Below are 22032 nucleotides of genomic sequence, written 5' to 3' on the forward strand. Positions count from 1 at the left end.
TAAAGTGCTTAGCTTAATTCTTTCTGGAAGAAACATATCACAAAAAAGTGGATATAAATTATTTTATTTTAAACATGTGTTACTATAAACCAAGATTTAAACATTCATTTAAAATGTTTTTAAACTTCTGCAGTGGAAAAGTTCTATGGAAAAGTTATACAAACAGGCTTTTAAAGGGATAGCACTAAATTTTAGAGACAAGTTTTACAAGAGATTGAAAAAATTGTATATACTGAATAGTAGGGTTAGTAGTTACTGCTAGAATTGAATTAGCGTTAAGGCCAGAGGAAGTTATGAGTGTGCCATCTCAAGACCTGCTTCACATTTCTTAACCATGGTTAGGAATGTGAGCATTACGTCTGTACTGGATCACGATTCAGAGATGTTTATTTTATTTGAAAATGAAAAATACACACACAATAAAAGACCACCTTATTCTTAGAACTTACACTTGCAGATTAAAGGCATATTACTAAACATAACCAAGGAAAACCACTTTGATGGTCACATCCATAAACCAAATAGATGACCAAGCGTTACTCACTGTTAAAATACATCACACCTTATACACCCATGAGACCCTTTTCTATTCAATACAGCTATTATTAGTTGCATCAAAAGCAATGTCGCTCGTGTTGTTTCTGATCATTTCAAAGAAACCTTAAAATTGTGCCATAATCACTCTTGACCTTGTTGGGTACAGAGTTTGCGCAGTGCACTGTTGTGTCTGTAGATGAAACCAATGCCTTCAGCTCCGAATTCTTCAAGTTGTTCAAGTGAAGAAACACAAGGGTTGTGGTCTTTCAACATATCTGGCAACTTACACACCTTCTTTTGTATGCGGCTAGAACGTCTCACAGGAGTTAAAAATTTCAGATCCTTGATTGCAGGATGGTTACCGTCACCCTGCATTTTTTTATTTGTGCTTGGAGATCAATGAGGGAGGGAAAAGAGGTAGGCCATAAATACAAAATATTTGCAAGATTACAACTTGTTATAATGCAAGCAGACATAAAGTTTGACACTGAATATTACCATATTTTTCGCTCTATAGGACGCACTTTTTCCCCTTCAAAAATGAAGGGGAAATATGTGTGTGTCCTATGGAGCGAAGAAGCCATATCCCTGCGACCCTCTCCCGGCTGGAGAGGTGACGCGCGGCTATGGCAGGAGCCTTTTTAGCCGTGCGCCACCTCTCCAGCCGGGAGAGCGCGCGCAGGGCTAAAGAAGCCCCCCGTGACCCTCTCCCGGTTGGAGAGGTGATGCGCGACTATGGCAGCAGCCTCTCTGCTGCGCGCCTTTCCACTGCTCCCCGACCTGCTCTTTGGGGCTGGTGGTGGGCTTCCCCCCCCCCAGCTCCAAAGAGCAGGTCGAAAGGAACCTGAAGCCTAGAGAGCGAGAGGGGTCGGTGCGCACCGATCCCTCTCGCTCTGCAGGCGTCCAAGGTAGCCGCCTGAACGCACCTTAAACGGCACCTTGTTTTGGAGGGGGAAAACAAGAGGGGGGAAATTCTCCCCCTCTCTGCGCAGCACCTCCTGCCGCTTCGCTGAAGGGGCGCTGGGCAGACAGGGGGAGAATTTTTTTTTCCTTGTTCTCCCCCCTCTAAAACAAGGTGCGTCCTATTGTCCGGTGCGTCCTATAGAGCGAAAAATACGGTAATTAAGTTATTCTCTCTACAGCACTAATCTCAAACTGAACTGGAGAGCTGGGTGAGAAGATTAGGACTTGTTGTGGTTCACTGGAATGATCTTTCTCAGTTGCAAGTTTACTTTGATATCCCTTGAAAGGCTTGCAAAATAAATGAATAAATAAGCCATACCTGGCAGAATCACCCCCCCCCAATTACTTACTGAGTTCTCTATTCAGCTTGAGATTGAACAAAGGTGTCAAATATAGTGACCCACCCACATTCGAAACCGGATAGAGAATGTAAACCTGAAGAGGCAACTTACCTTATCAAGGAGGGAGTAGTTGACAAGTTATACTTAATTAAGTACGAGCCCCCTTTGTCAGTTTCAGGAGTTGGGAACTCTAGTATTCTCTCTCCCTCTGCATTGCCGCTATCCTGCTCTTCATTTTTGAGAACTGTAGGCTTCTCTTCTTTATTTTGGTGCCTTTCTTCAACTGCAATGCTCTCTTGTTCAGACTTCAAACAAGCCTCTGCTTTTTGAGAAGTCACTTCATTACCAGACTCCATCTTGTTATTGACGTTTAATTCCTTGAAAGCGTTTTCTATCTTCTCTTCATCTAAGTGAACTTCGGCCTCATGATTTAGAGTGATTTCTTTTTCCACACATTCCTCTGAAAATAGAAATACACTGTCATAAGTCAAGGTGACCCAGAACATTTTCCTGTGAAAAAAAATGAAATTCAGGGGTTAACTTACTCAATGTAGACTAGTACCATATCTTTTGATAGTTAAATCACATTCACTATGAAGCAGAATTTGTAGCACATTTTTGTTACAAAAATAGGATGAATGGTTGTATTTCCAAACAAGTTGCGACTATACGTTCAAAATAAGTATCTTGATAAAACCTGATGAAGAATGGTCCATCTTTCCAGAAAGGTAATTTTAAAATGTAGGCAACAAGCAGAGTCACAGTATAGCAAACCAAGGACAGAAATATCTTCACCGACTATACATTTCAGCTTTTAGAATGTGGAACGATAGCAACAGAGTTACAGCTAAGAAGGTTAGGAGCCAGATGCTTTAAGGAACAAAGGGAAAAGAGGGAAAAAAGTTAATATGTTAATAATTGCACTCAAATTAATGGGCGCAGATAATCTCCAGTTAAAGTTTCTGCTTTGTTATAAAACTATTAAATTAAGGGCAACAGGTTGGGAGTTGGGGAGTATGACCATCTTAAATTAAAAATAGTTAATCTTACCAGGTTTAGATGTGATTTTTGTTTTCTTCATAACATCTGCTAATGTACGCCGTAACTCATCCTTGGGCTAAAATAAATGTGATTTTGTTAGTACCAGATCATGCCCAAGTCAATTGTAATTAGCCAGTGTGCTGTAGCGGTTCGCGTTGGACTAAGACTGCGAAGACTCAAGACTAAATTCCCACTTGGCCATGAAACTCACTAGGTGACTTTGGAGCTATCTACTTCACAGAGTTGTTGTGAGGATAAAATACTACAGTACGTACACCACTTTGAGTTCCTTGGATGAAAAGTCAATAAATATAAGCTTTTACATGGTAGAGGACACAACCACAGAATTTTAGAAAATAAAGCCTCATCTGCAGAATGCATTAAAATTACTCTAATTAAATATAAATGCTAACACAATAACAACATTTAAGAATTCTTACCTGTGCTCCTGCCAGAATTGCCTTTTCATAGATAGCAAGGACCTTTTCAATGGAGCGAAACTCTTCGAGACGCATCTGGCATACCCAGTATTTGGCAAATTTCTTTGCATCTGGCACAGACAAGCTCAGCTTTTCCAAAGTGGAATGTATGTCATCACCTGGATAACCCTAAAGATAGATTATATGTTGTCTTACTTTTTAAAAGTTGTTATGTAATATGAATTCCAGAGGTTGCTGGTTAATCTGTTGCAGTGACACTGAACTCTTGCAGCACTTTTTATAGACTAGCAGATTTCTTGTGGTATAAGTTTTCAAAGACTACGGACCATGTCTTCAAAGCCTAGGGTACAGCAGAGACCCAATGCCTCCCCGTATTTAGCACAGAACTTGGGGAAGATCTCCTCTGTTGCAACCCACCCTAAATAAGCATGCTGGACCTCTCTGTCCTCTGCAATACGGCTTGTGCTGACTGAGGTCCAGTCAACAGAACTAAAGATTGTTACCAGTGACTAACAAATCTGTGGACCACCAGTTACTCCTCTTATTGTTCATCTTAAATTGAAAGTGGGTTAGGCCTGCAAGGGGGAGCCAATAGCATCTTTATCCCTGCTCATGAATTATTCCCCATGTTCTGCAAGGGGTTTATCTCCTAAGCAAATATCTAACAGCAGAATTTTTCCCTCAGGAGCCATCTGTTCGGATTATATTCTGCCTCATACTTGTGCGATCACCTCTAAACGAAAACAACTCATGGGGAAAATGTGACTTTATTTTGTACAGCATGAATTCATCTGGTCCCATGTATAATGGAGAAGTTCTTGCAAACACAGCAGGATTTTATCATTAAGGAACCTAGGAACACAGGAAGCTTGCCTTATACTAAATCAAACCTTTGGTAGTCTCTCTCGGCACTACCTGGATATGAGAATGACTGAACCTAGGAGGACCTTCTGCATGCAAAGCATACGTTCTACCACCAAGGTATAACAAATCATCCGTTAAAAATGTCTCCCAAAACAACCCAATTTCCCCTTAAAATCCAACATGGTCTTGCCTTTTATGGTCTTACAGAGCTGAGTGAAAGTATTGAACATATACAAAAGCTTATTTCCTCATGACTGTGGCTTAACAGAGGCCTCACCTCCTCAATTAAGTGCAGACATTCCACAAGGGTCTTATTGACGCTGTCACTCAGTAGTCCTTGTTCATCTTCGTCTGCAAGGGCAGACCAGAAGGATTCAACTGGTTCTTTTATAGTTTGATGAAAGGATTCTCTTTCAGGCAGAGTATAAACAGATATGGGAGGTGGCAGCTTCTTTAGCCCTGTCAATGGTGGCCGTTCAGCTGGTCGGGTTCTACAAACAAGTCAGTATATTAGTAAGTTATCAACATTCTGCTTTGCCCCATAATGTAATTAGGAATAGGCCATGCAACAGACCCAATGCAGATGTAACCCAATGACGCCCAAATGCCTAACTATGGGTAAATAACTGGTAGTAAACAAGAGGTAGGTTTGACTTGAGGAAAATGGACTGGTATGCCAAATTGGACCCCACTGTGGGCCAAGCGTGGCCTGCAGGCCAGAGGTTCCCCATCTGTGTATAGTACAGTGGTACCTCGGGTTAAGAACTTAATTCGTTCCAGAGGTCCCTTCTTAACCTGAAATGGTTCTTAACCTGAGGCGTGCTTTCACTAATGGAGCTTCCTGCTGGTGCGTGATTTCCGTTCTTATCCTGGGGCAAAGTTCTTAACCTGGAGCAACCACTTCCTGGTTAGCGGAGTTTGTAACCCAAAGCGTCTGTAACCCGAGGTACCACTGTATCAGTATCCTACACCTAAAAAGTTGACCTCAAAAGAATTTTGCTTGTGTTTTTGAGCACAATAACTTGTGCATATGCTAAATTCACAGAGATCTAAGCCAATGTTATCCCCACACCTTTCTATTACCTTATTCCTTTTGCAGGTTTCGCTGGATTATGTTTTCTGACGCCGTCAGCTGATTTCAAAGCTGAGACAGCACCACGAGCTTCAGAAACAGGTCCTGTTAAATGTGGTCCAAGTCCAGTTTTCATTGGAGCATTTTTCTTTGTTCTGTGCACAGATCTGTTAGCACTGACGAGCTTCCCATTCCTATTAGGATTTCTTTGGGATGCCCCATTATTCACTGGTGTTCTATTGATAGTTTTTGTCTCATGGTTCAGAATGGGCTTTGGCTGGCCAACAGGCACCTTCACAGGAGGCCTGGCTTGAAGTGAGAGAACAGCTGCAGGTTTGGCAATAGCAACAGACTTAGAAGTATTAACTGTGCTGGTGACTCTATCATCCTTTTTGCCTGTAATGCTGCTTGTGGATTGAGTCCTCACTGCTGATTTAGGAGCAGCAGCCATAGTGTGCCTCCTATTCTCATGTTCTGGTTTTCTTCTGAAGGAGTTTATTTTAGATTCTACTATCCTACCACAATATGAGCCAAGCGCACGCTTCTCTGAAAGGGGTGGAATGAAGACGGGTGGTGCAGCTGTTTTCAGCACTTTCTCTTTTCCATTTCTTTTGAGTAAGGAGGTCTGGTTAAAGGACATGTGCTGGCTTTTCGTTTTAGCTGGTTCAAAAACAACTGCCAGGGGGCTACAGTTTGTTTTTGTACTAGCCAGAGGGCTACAGTTTTCAGCCAAAGAAATCTGCTTCAATATGACAGGAGACTTTAAAGCTTTTGGAGAAGCTAAGTTTTCCTCCAACATGTCATCCACTTGGGTCCATAGAGGTCCAACTGCATTTTCTTTGTTTTCCTGAAATATTAAATTAACATTATAGACCTTTTTCTCCACGCTTTCCAACATAAAGGCGGTGCACATAGCCACATGAAAAACAAAATGGTTATAAGAATATCTGCTTTACTTTTTCTTTAAATAGGAAAATGATATTATTTCAACACCATTATTTCCTATATTATCATAGTGTAATATACTCCAGAGAATAATACTACCAGGTAATTAGAAATGCCAGACAAAAATCTCTAGATCTAATTCTGTTGTTAGAAACAGATGAAAGCTAGGAGCTAAATGACAGCTTAAACCTAGGTTATGGGCACAACAATGGAATGTCTAGGCACATGTTTTTTTTTTACAACAAGAATACAAAGCTGAAAATGAATGAACAGCAACTAAAATATTATGTCCATTTTTCACATGCTCTAGTCCAGGCATGTCCAACTCCAAGAGACTGCAATCGACTGCGATCAGCAGGGGATCTACCTGTCGATTGCGGTCGACCTGTTGGACATGTCTGGTCTAGTCTTTCCCCTGCCCACTCCCCTAATATTCTTAAGTCTTCTCCAGTCTTCAGAGAGCAGATGGAAGTGGGGAGGCAGAAAAAGGTCCGCCTTTCCTTCCACTCTGCAGTTTTAACCTGAAATCTTAGGCACAGAGCTCAGAAACTGCTCGCACTAATGAAATTCCCTGTTGCAAAATGCCCTTAGAACAATGGGAATTTTGAACACTGCTCCCCACCCCATTTTCATTGTATGTAAAGCAATCAATCAAGAACTGTGAAACAGTATGTATGGGTATGTAGATATGTGTGTAATATAAATGTAACGAGCAAGAAAAGCCGGTTTAGACTTTTTATTAGTTAATTTATAGTTAACATTTTTAAACAAGTTATAAAAGCTACTAATGCATTATTAGAGTTATGATCTGGAAATTCCTGGGCTTATAAATAAATTTAGCTGTCTGTCTTTTAGAAATAGATTCCTCATTCTCTTCTTTAACTACAAACTAGTATAATCCACCTTGAGTCCAAAATTCAAGTGAATGAATACAAGAGACATATACTTACAGGACTTTCCATTTTTTGCTTCACCAATAAAATTGTCCTGCGGCCTTTGCTTGATAAGCTGTTAGGGGACCAAAAAAACAAGAGCTGAGCACCAGGATCGCTTAACAAGAGGGCATTCCCAAAGCTTTGACACCACAACTGAAAAAAGCCTTATCCTGCAGACCCACACTTCAGACATAGCTGTAAACTATGTACACTGTCCTGTCCTAAGCATCGCGTCCATCCATTTCTATGAGCCTAGGAGGAGCACGGGAGCTGAGCCTCTGCCAACTGATCTAAAGAGGGAAAGCAGGGTCCTCCGCACAGAGGAGGGCAGCAGTTTAGAGGCTGGTCGGAGCTATGGGAACACGGCAAGCAAAGGAGATCCTGACAGCTTGCAAGTCTGAGCCCCACATCCTGGCTGTCATAGCACCGGAGACTGACGCGTTTTCGAAGAGAGAATAAAGAGGAGCCTTATGTCTCTGCGGATTTTATCGTGAATATGGGGATGCCGCAGGGGTGCGTGTTGAGCCTGTGTTTATATACGCTCTATACAGCTGACTGTGCTCCCAAATACCCCAGTAATAAGATCATTAAGTTTGCAGATGATACAACGGTGGTTGGTTTAATCACGGCTGGAGAGGGGGAGGACCTGTTGATGGCATTTTACCATTGTACTGTGGAGAGTGTATTAACTTATGGTCTGTGTGCTGCACGGCCCGGGGGAAAACAATGCTGTCCAGGGTTGTAAAGACTGCAGAGAGAATAACTGGGTGCACTCTTCCCACCTTAGATCAAATCTATGCTGTCAGGTGCCAGAAGAAAGCTGCAGAGATAGCGCAGAATAGTACACACCCCAGAAACGATCTCTTTCAGCTTCTGCCTTCTGGAAGAAGGTATAGGGTTATAAAGACCAGGACTAGCCGTCTGAGAAACAGTTTCTACGCAAATGCAATTCTGGTTTTAAACGCATCATAAGGAGTCTCTATAGTATACTGTATTTTAAAATAGAGTTTCAGTTTTTAGGGGTTTTTGAATGTTTTATGTAGATTTCCAATTTCATTGTTCATTATGGGACAATGACAATAAAGATATCGTATCGTTGTGAACCTCCCTGAGATCTACGGACGAATATGCAGATGACACAACCTTGATGGCAGAAAGTGAGGAGGAATTAAGGAACCCTTTAATGAGGGTGAAAGAGGAGAGCGCAAAATATGGTTTGAAGCTCAACATCAAAAAAACGAAGATCATGGCCACTGGTCCCATCAAATCCTGGCAAATAGAAGGGGAAGAAATGGAGGCGGTGAGAGATTTTACTTTCTTGGGCTCCATGATCACTGCAGATGGTGACAGCAGCCACGAAATTAAAAGACGCCTGCTTCTTGGGAGAAAAGCAATGACAAACCTAGACAGCATCTTAAAAAGCAGAGACATCACCTTGCCAACAAAGGTCCGTATAGTTAAAGCTATAGTGTAGTGATGTATGGAAGTGAGAATTGGACCATAAAGAAGGCTGATCGCCAAAGAATTGATGCTTTTGAATTATGGTGCTGGAGGAGACTCTTGAGAGTCCCATGGACTGCAAGAAGATCAAACCTCTCCATTCTGAAGGAAATCAGCCCTGAGTGCTCACTGGAAGGACAGATCCTGAAGCTGAGGCTCCAATACTTTGGCCACCTCATGAGAAGAGAAGACTCCCTGGAAAAGACCCTGATGTTGGGAAAGATGGAGGGCACAAGGAGAAGGGGACGACAGGGGACGAGATGGTGGGACAGTGTTCTCGAAGCTATGAACATGAGTTTGACCAAACTGCGGGAGGCAGTGGAAGACAGGAGTGCCTGGCGTGCTCTGGTCCAGGGGGTCACGAAGAGTCGGACACGACTAAACAACAACAATGTTGATGATGATAATAAATAATAATAATAATAATAATAATATGGGGAACACCCGCCCAAGCGACAACGGTCTGTCTGAATGCATGGCTCCGGGCCAAAGGGTAAAATTCTGTTTTATCTGCTTGTGGAGGAACCACAGACGACTCGTCATCACCACCCCTCCCTGAGCGGCTGGGGGAAATTATTATTATTATTATTATTATTATTATTAAATAAGCTTGCGTTATCGCGCTCACCTGCGTGAGGAGCTCGACCGGACTTCGTCTCCGCAACTGCCACTCTCCTTCGCGGCGGCTCGCAACTTCGGTTTAAATCACGCGCGAGGCGAAACGGTCTTCCGGAACGCGATTGGCCTGCGAGCTTGAAATCGTCCAATTAGAATGAACGCGCCCCGGGGAGGGGGAGATGCGGTGCTATTGGCTGCTGGGGTACGGCCGAGTCCGCCCACAGCACCGCCCCCTCACTTCCATATATGGGGCGAGAGCTGTTGTTCCAGGCCGGTTTCTGCTTCAAACGAGGAAAGTGCGCATGAGCGGGAAGGGCAAATACTTTTCAACGGTCCATTCAAGTTCCTAGCGTGGGAAGAGGGGAACGCATGCATGCAAATACTTCCCAGGAAAGGAGGGTTGGGTGTATGGAGGGAATTTTTTATTATTGTTTCGTCCAAGAGCGCATATATGCATGTGTGTAATTTAAATGTTGGTGTTAATTGCATTCATTGTGCATGGAATTGTCTCTTGAGCTGCCCTTCCTCTTCATCTGACTAAATAATAATAATAATAATAATAATAATTTGTATTTATGCCCCGCCCTCCCCGGCCAGAGCTGGGCTCAGGGCGGCTAACACCAGTAAAATTACAATTAAAAAAAACAACCAATTTAAAATACAGGTTAAAATATAATTGAAAATGCAGCCTCATTTTAATAATAATAATATTAAAAATAAAAATAAAAATAATATTTATTTATACCCCGCCCTTCCCAGCCAAGGCTGGGCTCAGGGCAGCTAACAAGCAATAATAAAAACAAGTTGAATGAATACAACTTAAAAACAAAATTAAAATACAACATTAAAATATTGAAACATTAAAATATTAAAATGTAGTAGACTTAGGTAGTTAGAAGTGTAATGCAGCAGTATCCGCTGACTTCATGTTTGGAGTGAATCATCTGCTCACTTGAGGCAATAAAAGGCTTTGCTTTGAACTGTGGGCGGGCAAAGAGATGGACGTTGCTGTTGTTTATCACATTTGTACACATGGATCATACTGGGAAAACACAAACAGTCTCTGAAAACACAAAATACATAATGAAACAAGAGCAAAAGCAAACGTAGCCCACCCACCCACCCAGTTTAATAGGTTATAGATGGTTTAATCAGTCAAGGGGCTGGGAGAAGGCAAATACTTTTGATCGAGTGCGGAGGCGGGGTGCGCATGCGCCGTTCCCCTTTCTCCTCCTCCGCCCGCCCCAAGGCGGCCTCCTCGTCGCCGGTTCGCCCATTTCCCCGCCTCGCGCTCCGCTTCCGAAACGGGGAGGTGCCGGAGGGCGGCTCCGCCATCCCCGCCGCCCGCCTGCCTGCCTGCCGAGGGAGGGAGGGAGGGAGGGAGGCCGGCCTTGGCCTAAGCGCCATGGACCGCTTCGGCTGGACCACCGGCCTCCTGGAGATCCACGAGAACCTGGTCACGCAGCAGCGCGGCGTCCGCCTCTACGACGGCGAGGAGAAGGTCGGGGGAGCTGGCCGGGGAGCGGGGCAAGCGGGCCGGGGAGCCGACACCGGCCTGGGCTAGGCAGGCAAGGCGGAGGCTGGAGGAAGCAGGCAGAGCTTTCCTCCTTTAGAGGTCCTTGAGGAGGATTTTTAACAAGAAAAAAACCTCCCGCAGAAAATTGAGGGAAGGCTCTCTGCATCTAGAAAGCTAGGGTGTCAGGGGGAGATAGGCTGCTGCTGCCCCCCCTCTCCGCTCCGTTTTCTTTTTTAAATGATATTTATTGAAGTTTCACATGAAAAGAGGCATTTTAATAATAAAAAAAAGAAATTTTAAAATAGAAAGAAAAATACACCATACAAAATACAAAAAGAAAAAACAGTTAAAAACAATTCCATCTTTTCATCACAACTTTTACATTTACTTATTTCCCGGACCTCCTCATACCTCCCTCTTTTGTATTCCAATTCCTCTCCGCTCCGTTTTCTACCTGCAGGGAGTATTTTGCCTGGCACTGTGAAATGAAATACCCCCAACAGCATTGGGTGGGGCTTGGACTGATTTCTCTTACCTGTCGCAGGTATTGGAACTGTAGATCATCCTTAGGCAAGGTGTCCAGAAGTATAGTTTTGTTTCCCCCCCCCCAATTTTTTTTATTGGTTTTCAAAAAATTATAGACAAACAAGTAAACAAATAAACATAAATCATAACCTTATTAAAATTACACTTATTAACATTGTTAAGTGACTTCCTCGCTTCCCCTTGTTTGAATTTCAATGCATATCCTTTTAACGGTTTTCCAAATCATAGTTCTTATAAATTTAACTTAAACCTTAACATCCTTGAATCTTTTCATTCTGAAATAAACATATTAATTCATCACTTAACTTATATAAAATCCCAAGCCAATAAATATCTGCAAGCTATTTCCAATTAGTCAGAAGTATAGTTTTGGATTGAATGGAGCTTTGTAGTATCGGGAAGCATCAAGCAAGGTAGTGAATTTGTTGCAAGAAGGTGCGGATTGTGGTTCTCTCTCCCTTTACAATACTCATTTCAGTGTCTTCCTCTACATCCCAGCTTTGCTTTTGAATCAGAGGTTTTCAATACTACATCTTTTTAAAGTTTTCATACCCGCATTTTAAGTAGGTTAGGCTTGCTAAAATATCTGGATTTTTCTGTAGCATTCATACACAGATCACATGTGGAGTTTTTTATTTTCTTTATTATCACGCTGTAATAGCATCTCACCTTTGAAATCAGAATAAATGAAGAAAATCACACTGAAACAGTGTCAGAGCAAAGCAAGTCATTGAGATCCTTTGCACAGTGCAGTTGGTGGTAGATAGCCCTGTTTGGAGCAGGCGGTGAGGTCCTCCTTGCCTGCCTCACTCTCCTGTTCCTTTCCACAGGACAGTTTGCACCTCTGGTTTAGAGAAAGCTTAGTCAATTGACTTAAATGCAAAGTCAGGCAATGAAGGAGCAATGCAAGTGCACAAGGTCTCATCACCACACACTGCAAGTGTAACAACTGCACCAAGAAGCCTACAAAAAGTTTGCCTCATTTTATTATGGATTTCACAGTATCTGTGGTTCATATGCATTGAAGCTACTTCATTCTAATTCATACCGGTCTTTGCTGTCTGGTATTTCTGGGAAATAGTACTTGAATTCCATCTTCAATGTCAAAAGAAGCACCTCTCATTTTGCTACAGGAAGTGACAGATTATAGGTGGGGACCTGAATTTCAAGATTTCAAAGGCGAAAGCACCCATGAACCTGTTGCTCATGCTTGCTTCAACCAGTTCTGCCTACCTGCACAATCTAGAAGGAGCCGAAGCAAAAGTTGATAACTGAAATTTCAAATGGAGAAGGGCTGTGGTTCAGTGGTAGAGCAATCTGCATTGCATACAAAAGGCTCTAAGCCTGATCCCTGATATCTGCTGGTAGCCCCTGAAAAGCTGCCAGTCAGTGCTGACATGGTATAAGGCATTTTCCTGTATTCCTAAGCTTTGGTTTAGCATAAGAACACTTGGAAAATTTATCTCTCCCTGTGTGCCCACCAAAACTGCTTTAGAAGTTCATCAAGCCCTCCAGATTTGAGGGGGGAGTAGAGGGAGAAGCCCCGCTGTAAGAACAGATGCCCTGCTCACTCAGGGTGTTTAGTAGTATCCAGCAAGTACTCTGCGTGATTTTTAAATTATGTATTGGGCAAAAACTGGATGAGACTTAGATGAACTGAAATATATCTTCCTTACCCAGGTAAAGTTTGATACGGGCATATTGCTTCTGAGTACGCACAGATTGATCTGGAGAGATCAGAAAAATCATGTAAGTTTCAGTAGTCTGGTATGTCTATAATTTCCATATAATATGCAAAAGAACAGTAAAGTTAATTTGTCTGTGATGGTTGTGTGAGCAAACTGTCTCCCCCAAACAAACCATGTGCCGTAAGAACACACCTTGGAACACACTCTGGTTATGGCCTGTGGTATGTTTTGGAGCAAGACATAGCACAAATCTGGGCTCAGACATAGTGCTAAGCCCAAACATTGGCTATATTCCCTTTGCTGTCTCTGCAGCAGAACCTGGGGGTGAGCGAAGTGGCTGCTATTACTAAATGTGAACCAACACACTTGCCTGCTCATGCTAAACCATAATTTGACTTGGCGTTACATGTAAAGCAACTCAATTTAGGGTTTAGACAACATGCTGCATTCTGATTAATCAAAAATGAAAGCGAAAATTTCTGATCGCCTTGCAGCCTCTCTAATGGAGAAGGGAGGGTTTGGTGTGTGTGCAAGCCCAAGGGAAGGTTCATTATTGTTTTCAGCATGTGACTGCTTAGGTGTGTGGGACATGATTTAGAGAATTGTGAGTTAGCAGCCTTGCCTCTTCACAGGGCTTTACTGTCTTTAGCCAATCTCCTACTACTATAACTATAATTCAAACAAAAACCCCTCCGTTTAAAAGGCCATAGATTAATTTTATTCTTTGCTAATTAAACAATTAGTTTCGAGAATAAAAATTCACGAGGATTACAACTTTGGAAATGATGAAATAAAATAGATCTATGTAATCTGAGGTACAGAGATTTAAACCGGAGATATTAATAAGCCCAAAATGTTTACAGTTGCAGTACCAAAAACAGTAAAAAGCAGTTTATACTTGCAGGATAGCTTAGGCAAAAAAATGGGTCATTTTGAGCAATGTGTTGCTGTTGTTACCTCGCGCCAGGCTCCCGAGGGCTGCACAGAGCTTCTTGAAGCCTGGAGAGCGAGAGGGGTCGGTGCGCACCGACCCCTCTCGCTTTCCAGGCTTCAGCGAAAGCCTGCATTCGCCCCATAGGACGTACACACATTTCCCCTCCATTTTTGGAGGGGGGAAAGTGCATCCTATAGGGCGAAAAATACGGTATTTCATATCCATGGGAGCTTTTTTCTCCACACACCTGTGTATGAGAGTAGCAAGAATGGTCTAGAATGGGAAGAATTCTACACATGAAATGCTTCAGTGCAGAACTTAGTGCAAAAACAGTGCCGTGATTCCACAGTCTTAAAATAAGAGCAGGATTCAATTAAAATGTATTTGTTTTTCTTCTCTCTATTGCTACTTTTAGGAATGTTGTATGGCTATTCCTCTTTCCCAAATTATCTTCATTGAAGAACAAGCAGCCGGGATAGGAAAAAGGTAGTACTGTGAGTTTGTAGCAAAATCTGTTATGTTGGGGACAGTCGCTTCCCTGGGTTATTTGGAATATTCAGTATTTCACAAGTATCCAGTCCATAATGCATCCTTATTTCCCTTTTTCAGAACCTTATTCAAGGATGAGTGGGTGGGTTCTCAGCAGTGGCGCCCTCCCTGTGGAATACAGGGCTGCCTTCAGATATCTATGGAAAGTCATATAATTGTTTATCTCCTTGACATCTGATGGGAGAGCATTCCACATGGCAGGCACTACTACCGAGAAGGCCCTTGGCCTGGTTCCCTGTAACTTCACTTCTCTCAATTAGGGAACCACCAGAAGGACCTTGGAGCTGGACCTCAGTGTCTGGGCTGAACGATGTGGGTGGAGACGCTCCTGTTATAATTTGTTCTATGATACATGTAACCCACCTTGGGTCTGCTTGTGAAGAGTAGACGTATAAGTGGAATTGATCAGCCTGTTGCTGTAGCTTCTAGTAGGGCTGGCTACTTAGTCCAGGGAGCTTGGCATGTTTGTCTTCCATGAGCATTGCAGCTTTTCCATTAGTGGCCATCAAGGTAAAGGTAAAGGGACCCCTGACCGTTAAGTCCAGTTGCGGACGACTCTGGGATTGTGTGCTCATCTCACTTTATTGGACGAGGGAGCCAGCGTTTGTCTGCAGACAGGTACCAGGTCATGTGGCCAGCATGACTAAGCCGCTTCTGGTGAACTAGAGCAGCGCACGGAAACGCCGTTTACCTTCCCGCCGGAGCGGTACCTATTTATCTACTTGCACTTTGACGTGCTTTCAAACTGCTAGGTTGGCAGGAGCAGGGACCGAGCAATGGGAGCTCACCCCGTCGCGGGGATTCAAACTGCCGACCTTCTGATCGGCAAGCCCTAGGCTCTGTGGTTTAGACCACAGCACCACCCACGTCCAACTGGCCATCAAAGCATCTTGTAAAAAATACTATCATTTACCTATGCACAGTGTGAAAAGCAGTGACAGTGCGCAACTGCTGCACTGCCCTCCGAGTTGTGATGGTACAGTCATGGCTCGGGTTGAAGTAGCTTCGGGATGAATGTTTTCGGGTTGCCCTCTGTGGTGACCCGGAAGTAATGAGTGCGTTACTTCCGGGTTTCGCCGCTCGTGCATGCGCAGGCGCTCAAAATGATGTCACGCATGCGCGGAAGCGGCAAAACACTGCACGCGCAGTTGCATGTTACATTCGCTTCAGGATGTGAACGGGCTCTGGAACAGATCCTGTTCGCATCCAGAGGTACCACTGTACTGCTGCTTGTTGGAACCAGGTAGGGCAGGGCAGAGGAAGCACTCGCTCGGTGGCAGCAGCGGGTACAGCTACTTGCACACTTTTGCTCCGCTGCCATCCCAGCACTTCTGTCATCAACGCCGTACCCCTCTCCATCCCTGTCCCAGAAGTTAGGAGGGCTGCCACTGGCAGAGGCTGCTGCGCCTAACCTCATGGGTATGTTTAGCCTGGTGAAGAGGAGACTGAGAGACGATACGATAGCAATGTTCAAATATCTAAAGGGCTGCCGCATGGAGGATGGGAGGAAGCTTGTTTTCTCCTGCTCCAGAGACTAGGACCCAAACCAATGGATTCAAGTTATAAGGAAGGAGATTCTGACTAAACATCAGAGCTGTTTGATAGTGGAATGGACTCCCATGAGAGGTGATGGACTTCCTTGGCTATCTGCCATGTATGCTTAAATTGGGATTCCTGCATTGTAGGGGGTTGGACTAGATGACCCTAAGGGTCCCATCCAACTCTGCAATTCTATAAGTTCATTTTTGTCTGCCTTGAATCTCCTATTACATATATAGAGAGAGATGAAATATTCTGAAAACTATTTCTGAAGTATTCTGAAAACTAAAATTCTTAACAGCTGAATGAATTCTTGAAAATTTATAAGAAACATGTTATATTACATTCCACCAGCTATATTTTTAGCCTGTGATAAAAGACTACATAAAACTTTAAAAATCTACATTTGTTAATATTTAGGAAGCAGCCTTGCTTTTTTATAACTACAGGGCACATAAAGATTTTCTTTCTTCCTCTTCCCATCTCTTCAGTGCGAAAATAGTGGTTCATCTTCATCCAGTACCTTCCAGCAAGGAGCCTGGCCCTTTCCAGAGTAGTAAATACTCATATATCAAACTTTCTTTCAAAGAACATGGACAGATTGAGGTATATATGTATTTTTAGCCTGATGGGGGTGAGGTGATATTGGGATGGGTTTTATAAATTTCATTTGTGTAAAGATAAAGCCTGGTTAAAATGAAATTTTTGCAAGACTTAAATGGGTAAAAATAAATCATTATACAGGTATTACTGTTTATTACTATTGTGTCTTGCTTGTAACATGCTGGTATGGACTGCTAAACTTTTGAGATCTGTAAAGATAAGTGATGCAGTAAAACTCAGTCCTTTGAGAAATTACTTTTATGAAATTGCTTTTATTTAGAAAATACTAAATATATTTAAATCAGTTTCAGTGCATCCTTGGAATTAACCTCCCTCCTTTCTTTTTTTAAACCTCTGCACAGTTCTACAGAAGGCTATCGGAAGAAATGACTCAGCGGAGGTGGGAAAACATGCCTGCTTCTCAGACCATTGATGTTACCAGAGGCTCGCAGGTGTTTATGCAGTTTCTGATTATTGGACCTCTGCTTTCAAATAAGCATTTCAATAAGTATCCTTTTTGCTTTATGCAGCTGTTTTATTATGTAACACTCCCCCCCACCCCACAATGTTAATTGAAATTGGCTATTTTTGACAGGTAATGTAATTTGAAAACATGAAGCTGATTATATAGTTGCATTTAGACATAGCACTAAATGAGGTGCACTAAATGTGCACTGACATGCACAGCCTTTCCTGACACTGTCACAGTCGTGAGAAGACCCAACAGGGCCTGTCTCAGGCCACAGAATATTTAGGGGGCCCGACCCCTCCTTGAAATTTTTTTTGTGGGGGGACTTGCACCCCTCTGGATGGCGCCCCTGGTTGTTTCTAAATACACCCCATGTCCCAGATCTCACAGATGTTATAAGGCAGGCACAGACTTTAGGTAAAGGTAAAGGGACCCCTGACCATTAGGTCCAGTCATGGCCGACTCTGGGGTTGCGGCGTTCATCTCACTTTACTGGCCGAGGGAGCCAGCGTACAGCTTCCGGGTCATGTGGCCAGCATGACTAAGCCGCTTCTGGCGAACCAGAGCAGCGCACGGAAACGCCGTTTACCTTCCCGCCGGAGCGGTACCTATTTATCTACTTGCACTTTGACGTGCTTTCTAACTGCTAGGTTGGCAGGAGCAGGGACCGAGCAACGGGAGCTCACCCCGTCGTGGGGATTCGAACTGCCGACCTTCTGATCAGCAAGTCCTAGGCTCTGTGGTTTAACCCACAGCGCCACCCGTGTCCCTACACATTTGTTTAGCTCCCAGCAATTGAAATACCTTCTCAGAAATGGCTGCCGTGCAGCTGGATGCTGGCTTTTTTGGGGTGGGGCTTTGTCCTTCTGGGGCCCAGCCATTATCTCATCAGGGCCTCACTTGTGTCCAAAAGGAGGGAACTCTAAGCACTTCCTTCATAACCCTTTTGTTGTTGTATTTTTTTTTCAGACAGGGAGAATAAGAGCTGCAGGAATTGTAGGTATTGAGAGAAAATTAGAAGAAAGAAGAAAAGAGATGGATAAGAACATTTCCGAGGTGAGTAATATTGGAATTTCATGTGCAGATTTTTTTTGTAACTCTTTGAGTTGTTGGAAGCTGCTGATAGGGAGAGTCTGTAATTATATTTGGATCACAGTCATTGTGTTTGGGAGCCAGATGTGTTATATGTTTAAAAATACATGACCGGTGCTTACAGGCTTTTGCAAAGGATGTATCCCCCTTCTACAAATGGAGTTATTGCACTTTTTACACAGCTGTTGCACAAGATATAGGTGTCTTATCATGAAGTGAATGCTTCTTTTGTGGAAAAATTATTTTCCTCCAGTGCTTGCATAGCGTAATTTGTTATTTGGGAAAGTTAGTTTAAGTTGTCTGTTGTTGCTTCAGTTTTCTGTGTGCTGCTTAGAGATAGTTTTAATAAATTAAGCGGTATAGAAATTATATGATCAAGTAATCAAAAATGCCACTTCTCCTCTAGCCAGTGCATCAGTTGCAATAGTGAGAGCTGCGTGCAACATGCCCGTATAAAGCGTCACATATAAGTGCCTGTGGTGTAACTGTGTTTCTTTCACACCACTTTAAAATGTTCTATATTTTAGAGCAGAGCTTTCCAAACTTTTCATGTTGGTTGACACACTTTATAGACATTCATCATTTCACAACACAGTACAACCTTGGGTTAAGTACTTAATTCATTCTGGAGGTCCGTTCTTAACCTGAAACTGTTCTTAACCTGAAGCACCACTTTGGGGCCTTCTGCCGCCATGCTGCCGGAGCACGATTTCTGTTCTTATCCTGAAGCAAAGTTCTTAACCCGAGGTACTATATCTGGGTTAGTGGAGTCTGTAACCTGAAGCATCTGTAACCTGAAGTGTATGTAACCCGAGGTACAACTGTAATTTAGTTTAACAATCCCTTTCCAGCCCCAGAAGGAATGCAAAGGAGCGTTTGTGCAACACACTTACACACTGCGGCCGGCACACTAACCTGTCACAAATCACAGTGTGCCTTTGCACATAAGTCTGTGGGTTGGGCTAGTCTGATGTGAGAGAGTGAGGGAATCTGTTAAGAGGAGTCAGATAGACATTTGGGATAATCAGTCAGAAGGTATTAGGAAGGTTTAGGCCGGTAAAGAAACTAATGTTAATAAACTGACAAGAAAATTATCTGAGAAACCATAAACTTGTTAATGCTTATAAAATAAACTTGTTTATTTGGTTCAATTTTAACAACTGTCTGGACTCAGTGTTTTACCCGAGAGTAACGGGTTGGTGGCAGCGGGGAAGCGAGCACAGTGGGGGCACAGGGATCAATAGACCGTCAAACGTCTGGGGACCATACGTTTTAGAAATCTGCACTGTCTTGCTGCTTTGCTCCTTGAGTTTTGTGCCTTCCAGCCTCAGCATCGCAGGGCATGTTTCCAGTGTTAATTTTTATAAAGAGTCAAACCTATATAGCAGGCATAGGCAAACTCGGCCGTCCAGATGTTTTGAGACTACAATTCCCATCATCCCTGACCACTGGTCCTGTTAGCCAGGGATGATGGGAGTTGTAGTCTCAAAACATCTGGAGGGCCGAGTTTGCCTATGCCTGCTATATAGCAATCCTTTCCTCCTCCATTGCTTTGGACAAAGGTATTGCCATGGTATCACTGGATCAGGCCTGGCTGACGCAAAACGTTGTACACAGAGAAAAAATGCAGGCTTTTCCAATTGTCCGAAGAGACCCCAAAGCATTTTCTAAGGGTTAGAAAAACAAAGAGCCATTTAAGGGCATATGAATGCAGCCTAGCTAGTGGCAAGAGGCAGAAGGAAGAAGGGGGACTGGGAATTCTATAAACATGAGGGTTTATCTTTCCTAATAATTTGCTTCCTGGTATTTCTAACAGCTTGTTTTTGTTTATCACTTCTGGCTACTGTTATTTTTGTTTCTGGTGGTAGAATTTCCTTGTTTTCAGAACAAGATTATACCCACATCATTGTCACTCCTTATTGTTTACTGCAACAAATTGATCTCTGTCGTTTTTGTAAGGATTTACTTACTCTCCTCTTTTTACAACTGGCACATACAAATTTAGGGTGGAGCTGAACAATATACAGTGGTGCCCCGCAAGATGAATGCCTCGCAAGACGGAAAACCCGCTAGACGAAAGGGTTTTCCGTTTTGGAGGTGCTTCACAAAACGAATTTCCTATGTGCTTGCTTCGCAAGACGAAAATGTCTTGCGAGTTCCTGCGGGGTTTTTTTCCTCCCCCCCCCCTTTTTCCCAAGCCGCTAAACCGCTTATCAGCTGATGGCTAAGCCACTTATCAGCTGATCTTTAAGCCGCTTAACAGCTGATGCTAAGCCGCTTATCAGCTGATCTTTAAGCCGCTTAACAGCTGATGCTAAGCCGCTTATCAGCTGATCGTTAAGCCGCTTATCAGCTGATCGTTAAGCCGCTTATCAGCTGATCTTTAAGCCGGCTAAGCCGCTAATACTGTAGCGCTAAGCCGCTAAACCTCTAATGGGCTTGCTTCGCAAGACGAAAAAACCCGCAAGACGAAGAGACTCGCGGAACGGATTCTTTTCGTCTTGCGAGGCACCACTGTAGGAGCCCCTTGTTTCCTGCTGGTCTTCCTCCACCCCATGTAGTAAAAGAGGTTGCATTATAAGATGGTGTGTTGCTGTTCATTTTCCACCACCTTCCCGCTACACTTCACCCCATGAAGTAGATTGGGAAAGGGTCATCTTACAGCACAATGACTATTTATTTATTTATTTCCAAGCATTTCTATGTTGATTAATATTTCAAAGGTCTCTAAGCAGACATGCGGCATGTTCTCTTTAACTGTGTGGTGGGGACGCAGGTGGTGCTGTGGGTTAAACCACAGAGCCTAGGACTTGCCAATCAGAAGGTCGGCGGTTCGAATCCCCGCAACGGGGTGAGCTCCTGTTGTTCGGTACCAGCTCCTGCCGACCTAGCAGTTCGAAAGCACGTCAAAGTGCAAGTAGATAAATAGGTACCGCTCCGGCGGGAAGGTAAACGGCCTTTCCGTGCGCTGCTCTGGTTCGCCAGAAGCGGCTTAGTCATGCTGGCCACATGACCCGGAAGCTGTACGCCGGCTCCCTCGGCCAGTAAAGCGAGATGAGCGCCGCAACCCCAGAGTCGGTCACGACTGGTCCTAATGGTCAGGGGTCCCTTTACCTTTACCTATCAGGGAGGGCTGGTGGAGGAAAAGCCATGAGGCTACTGTTTGCAGCTGAAGCAGCCAATTTTCTTGTGCCACCAGTAGAAAATCTGCCTTGTATGCAGAAGATTCTAGGTACAATAACCTGCAGCTGCCGGTAGGGCTGGGAGACAGTCCTGTTTGAAATCCAGAAGAGTTTGCCTGTCAGGGTAGACAATACTAAACTAGATAGACCAATGTTCTGACTCAGTATGAGGTGATTTTCTGTGCCCCCGTGTTGTTCTCTTCCACTCTGTTTATCAGAGGATAAAAGAAATCAAACTGTGGATGTTGAAAACATAGGGAAATCTGCTTTGCACTTATCAGTTTTTATTTGTATTGTTTTATTGCTTTCTGGGTTGTTTTGTTTTTTGTTTTTATTGTTTTAACGTTTTATTGTTTTAGGCTGCGAAAGAATAACATTAATTGCCATCAATGGAGGCTACTATGAGGCCTGGGATTGCTACCGTGGAGGGGCGAGGGAGGTATGGCGGTGGGGGCAGATGTTATAGGCGAAGGGGATCGAGATATGGATACGCTCGTACCCCTTCCAATCTGCGCCCCATCCCGAGGGACGAGGGTAGGGTGAGCAAGGATTACTCACCTCCGTCACTGGTGCTGTGCAATGCCAGGTCTATAGGCAATAAAACCGCCACCCTGCGAGATTTCTTTATCTCGCAGGGGGTCGACCTGGCTTGTGTGAC

At 43.6% G+C, this 22032-nt stretch overlaps 2 protein-coding genes across 2 annotated transcripts in view; one reads left to right on the top strand and one right to left on the bottom strand.

The window, feature by feature from the left end:
- Positions 1 to 48: 48 nt before the first annotated feature.
- Positions 49 to 9386, bottom strand: CKAP2 (cytoskeleton associated protein 2). The gene is made up of 8 exons (XM_080999152.1): positions 9267 to 9386; positions 7154 to 7211; positions 5270 to 6105; positions 4464 to 4677; positions 3323 to 3490; positions 2892 to 2958; positions 1953 to 2301; positions 49 to 925 (listed from the first exon to the last, which is right to left on the bottom strand). Exons 2-8 carry the CDS (start codon positions 7163 to 7165, stop codon positions 679 to 681), a joined length of 1893 nt encoding a protein of 630 aa, XP_080855278.1. The 5' UTR covers positions 7166 to 7211; positions 9267 to 9386; the 3' UTR covers positions 49 to 678.
- Positions 9387 to 10525: 1139 nt separating this feature from the next.
- The window catches only part of VPS36 (vacuolar protein sorting 36 homolog), a 29511-nt gene continuing 18004 nt past the window's right edge, over positions 10526 to 22032 (top strand). The window contains exons 1-6 of the mRNA XM_080999229.1: positions 10526 to 10757; positions 12999 to 13067; positions 14356 to 14426; positions 16520 to 16634; positions 16994 to 17083; positions 18070 to 18156. Of these exons, the coding sequence (XP_080855355.1) occupies positions 10662 to 10757; positions 12999 to 13067; positions 14356 to 14426; positions 16520 to 16634; positions 16994 to 17083; positions 18070 to 18156 (528 nt within the window). The 5' untranslated portion in view covers positions 10526 to 10661. The remainder of the gene's footprint in view (positions 10758 to 12998; positions 13068 to 14355; positions 14427 to 16519; positions 16635 to 16993; positions 17084 to 18069; positions 18157 to 22032) is intronic.

Source organism: Podarcis pityusensis, assembly GCF_964106645.2.
Source record: "Podarcis pityusensis genome assembly, chromosome: 3".
Classification (NCBI taxonomy): domain Eukaryota; kingdom Metazoa; phylum Chordata; class Lepidosauria; order Squamata; family Lacertidae; genus Podarcis; species Podarcis pityusensis.

Bases quoted from the DNA above. Each gene is read 5' to 3' on its own strand.
- CKAP2 (XM_080999152.1), bottom strand. The intron at 4,678-5,269 runs GTAATAGAAAGG...ACTTGTTTGTAG, and splicing joins AAACCTGCAAAAGGAATAAG to AACCCGACCAGCTGAACGGC. The intron at 926-1,952 runs GTAAGTTGCCTC...TTGATCTCCAAG, and splicing joins ACTACTCCCTCCTTGATAAG to CACAAATAAAAAAATGCAGG.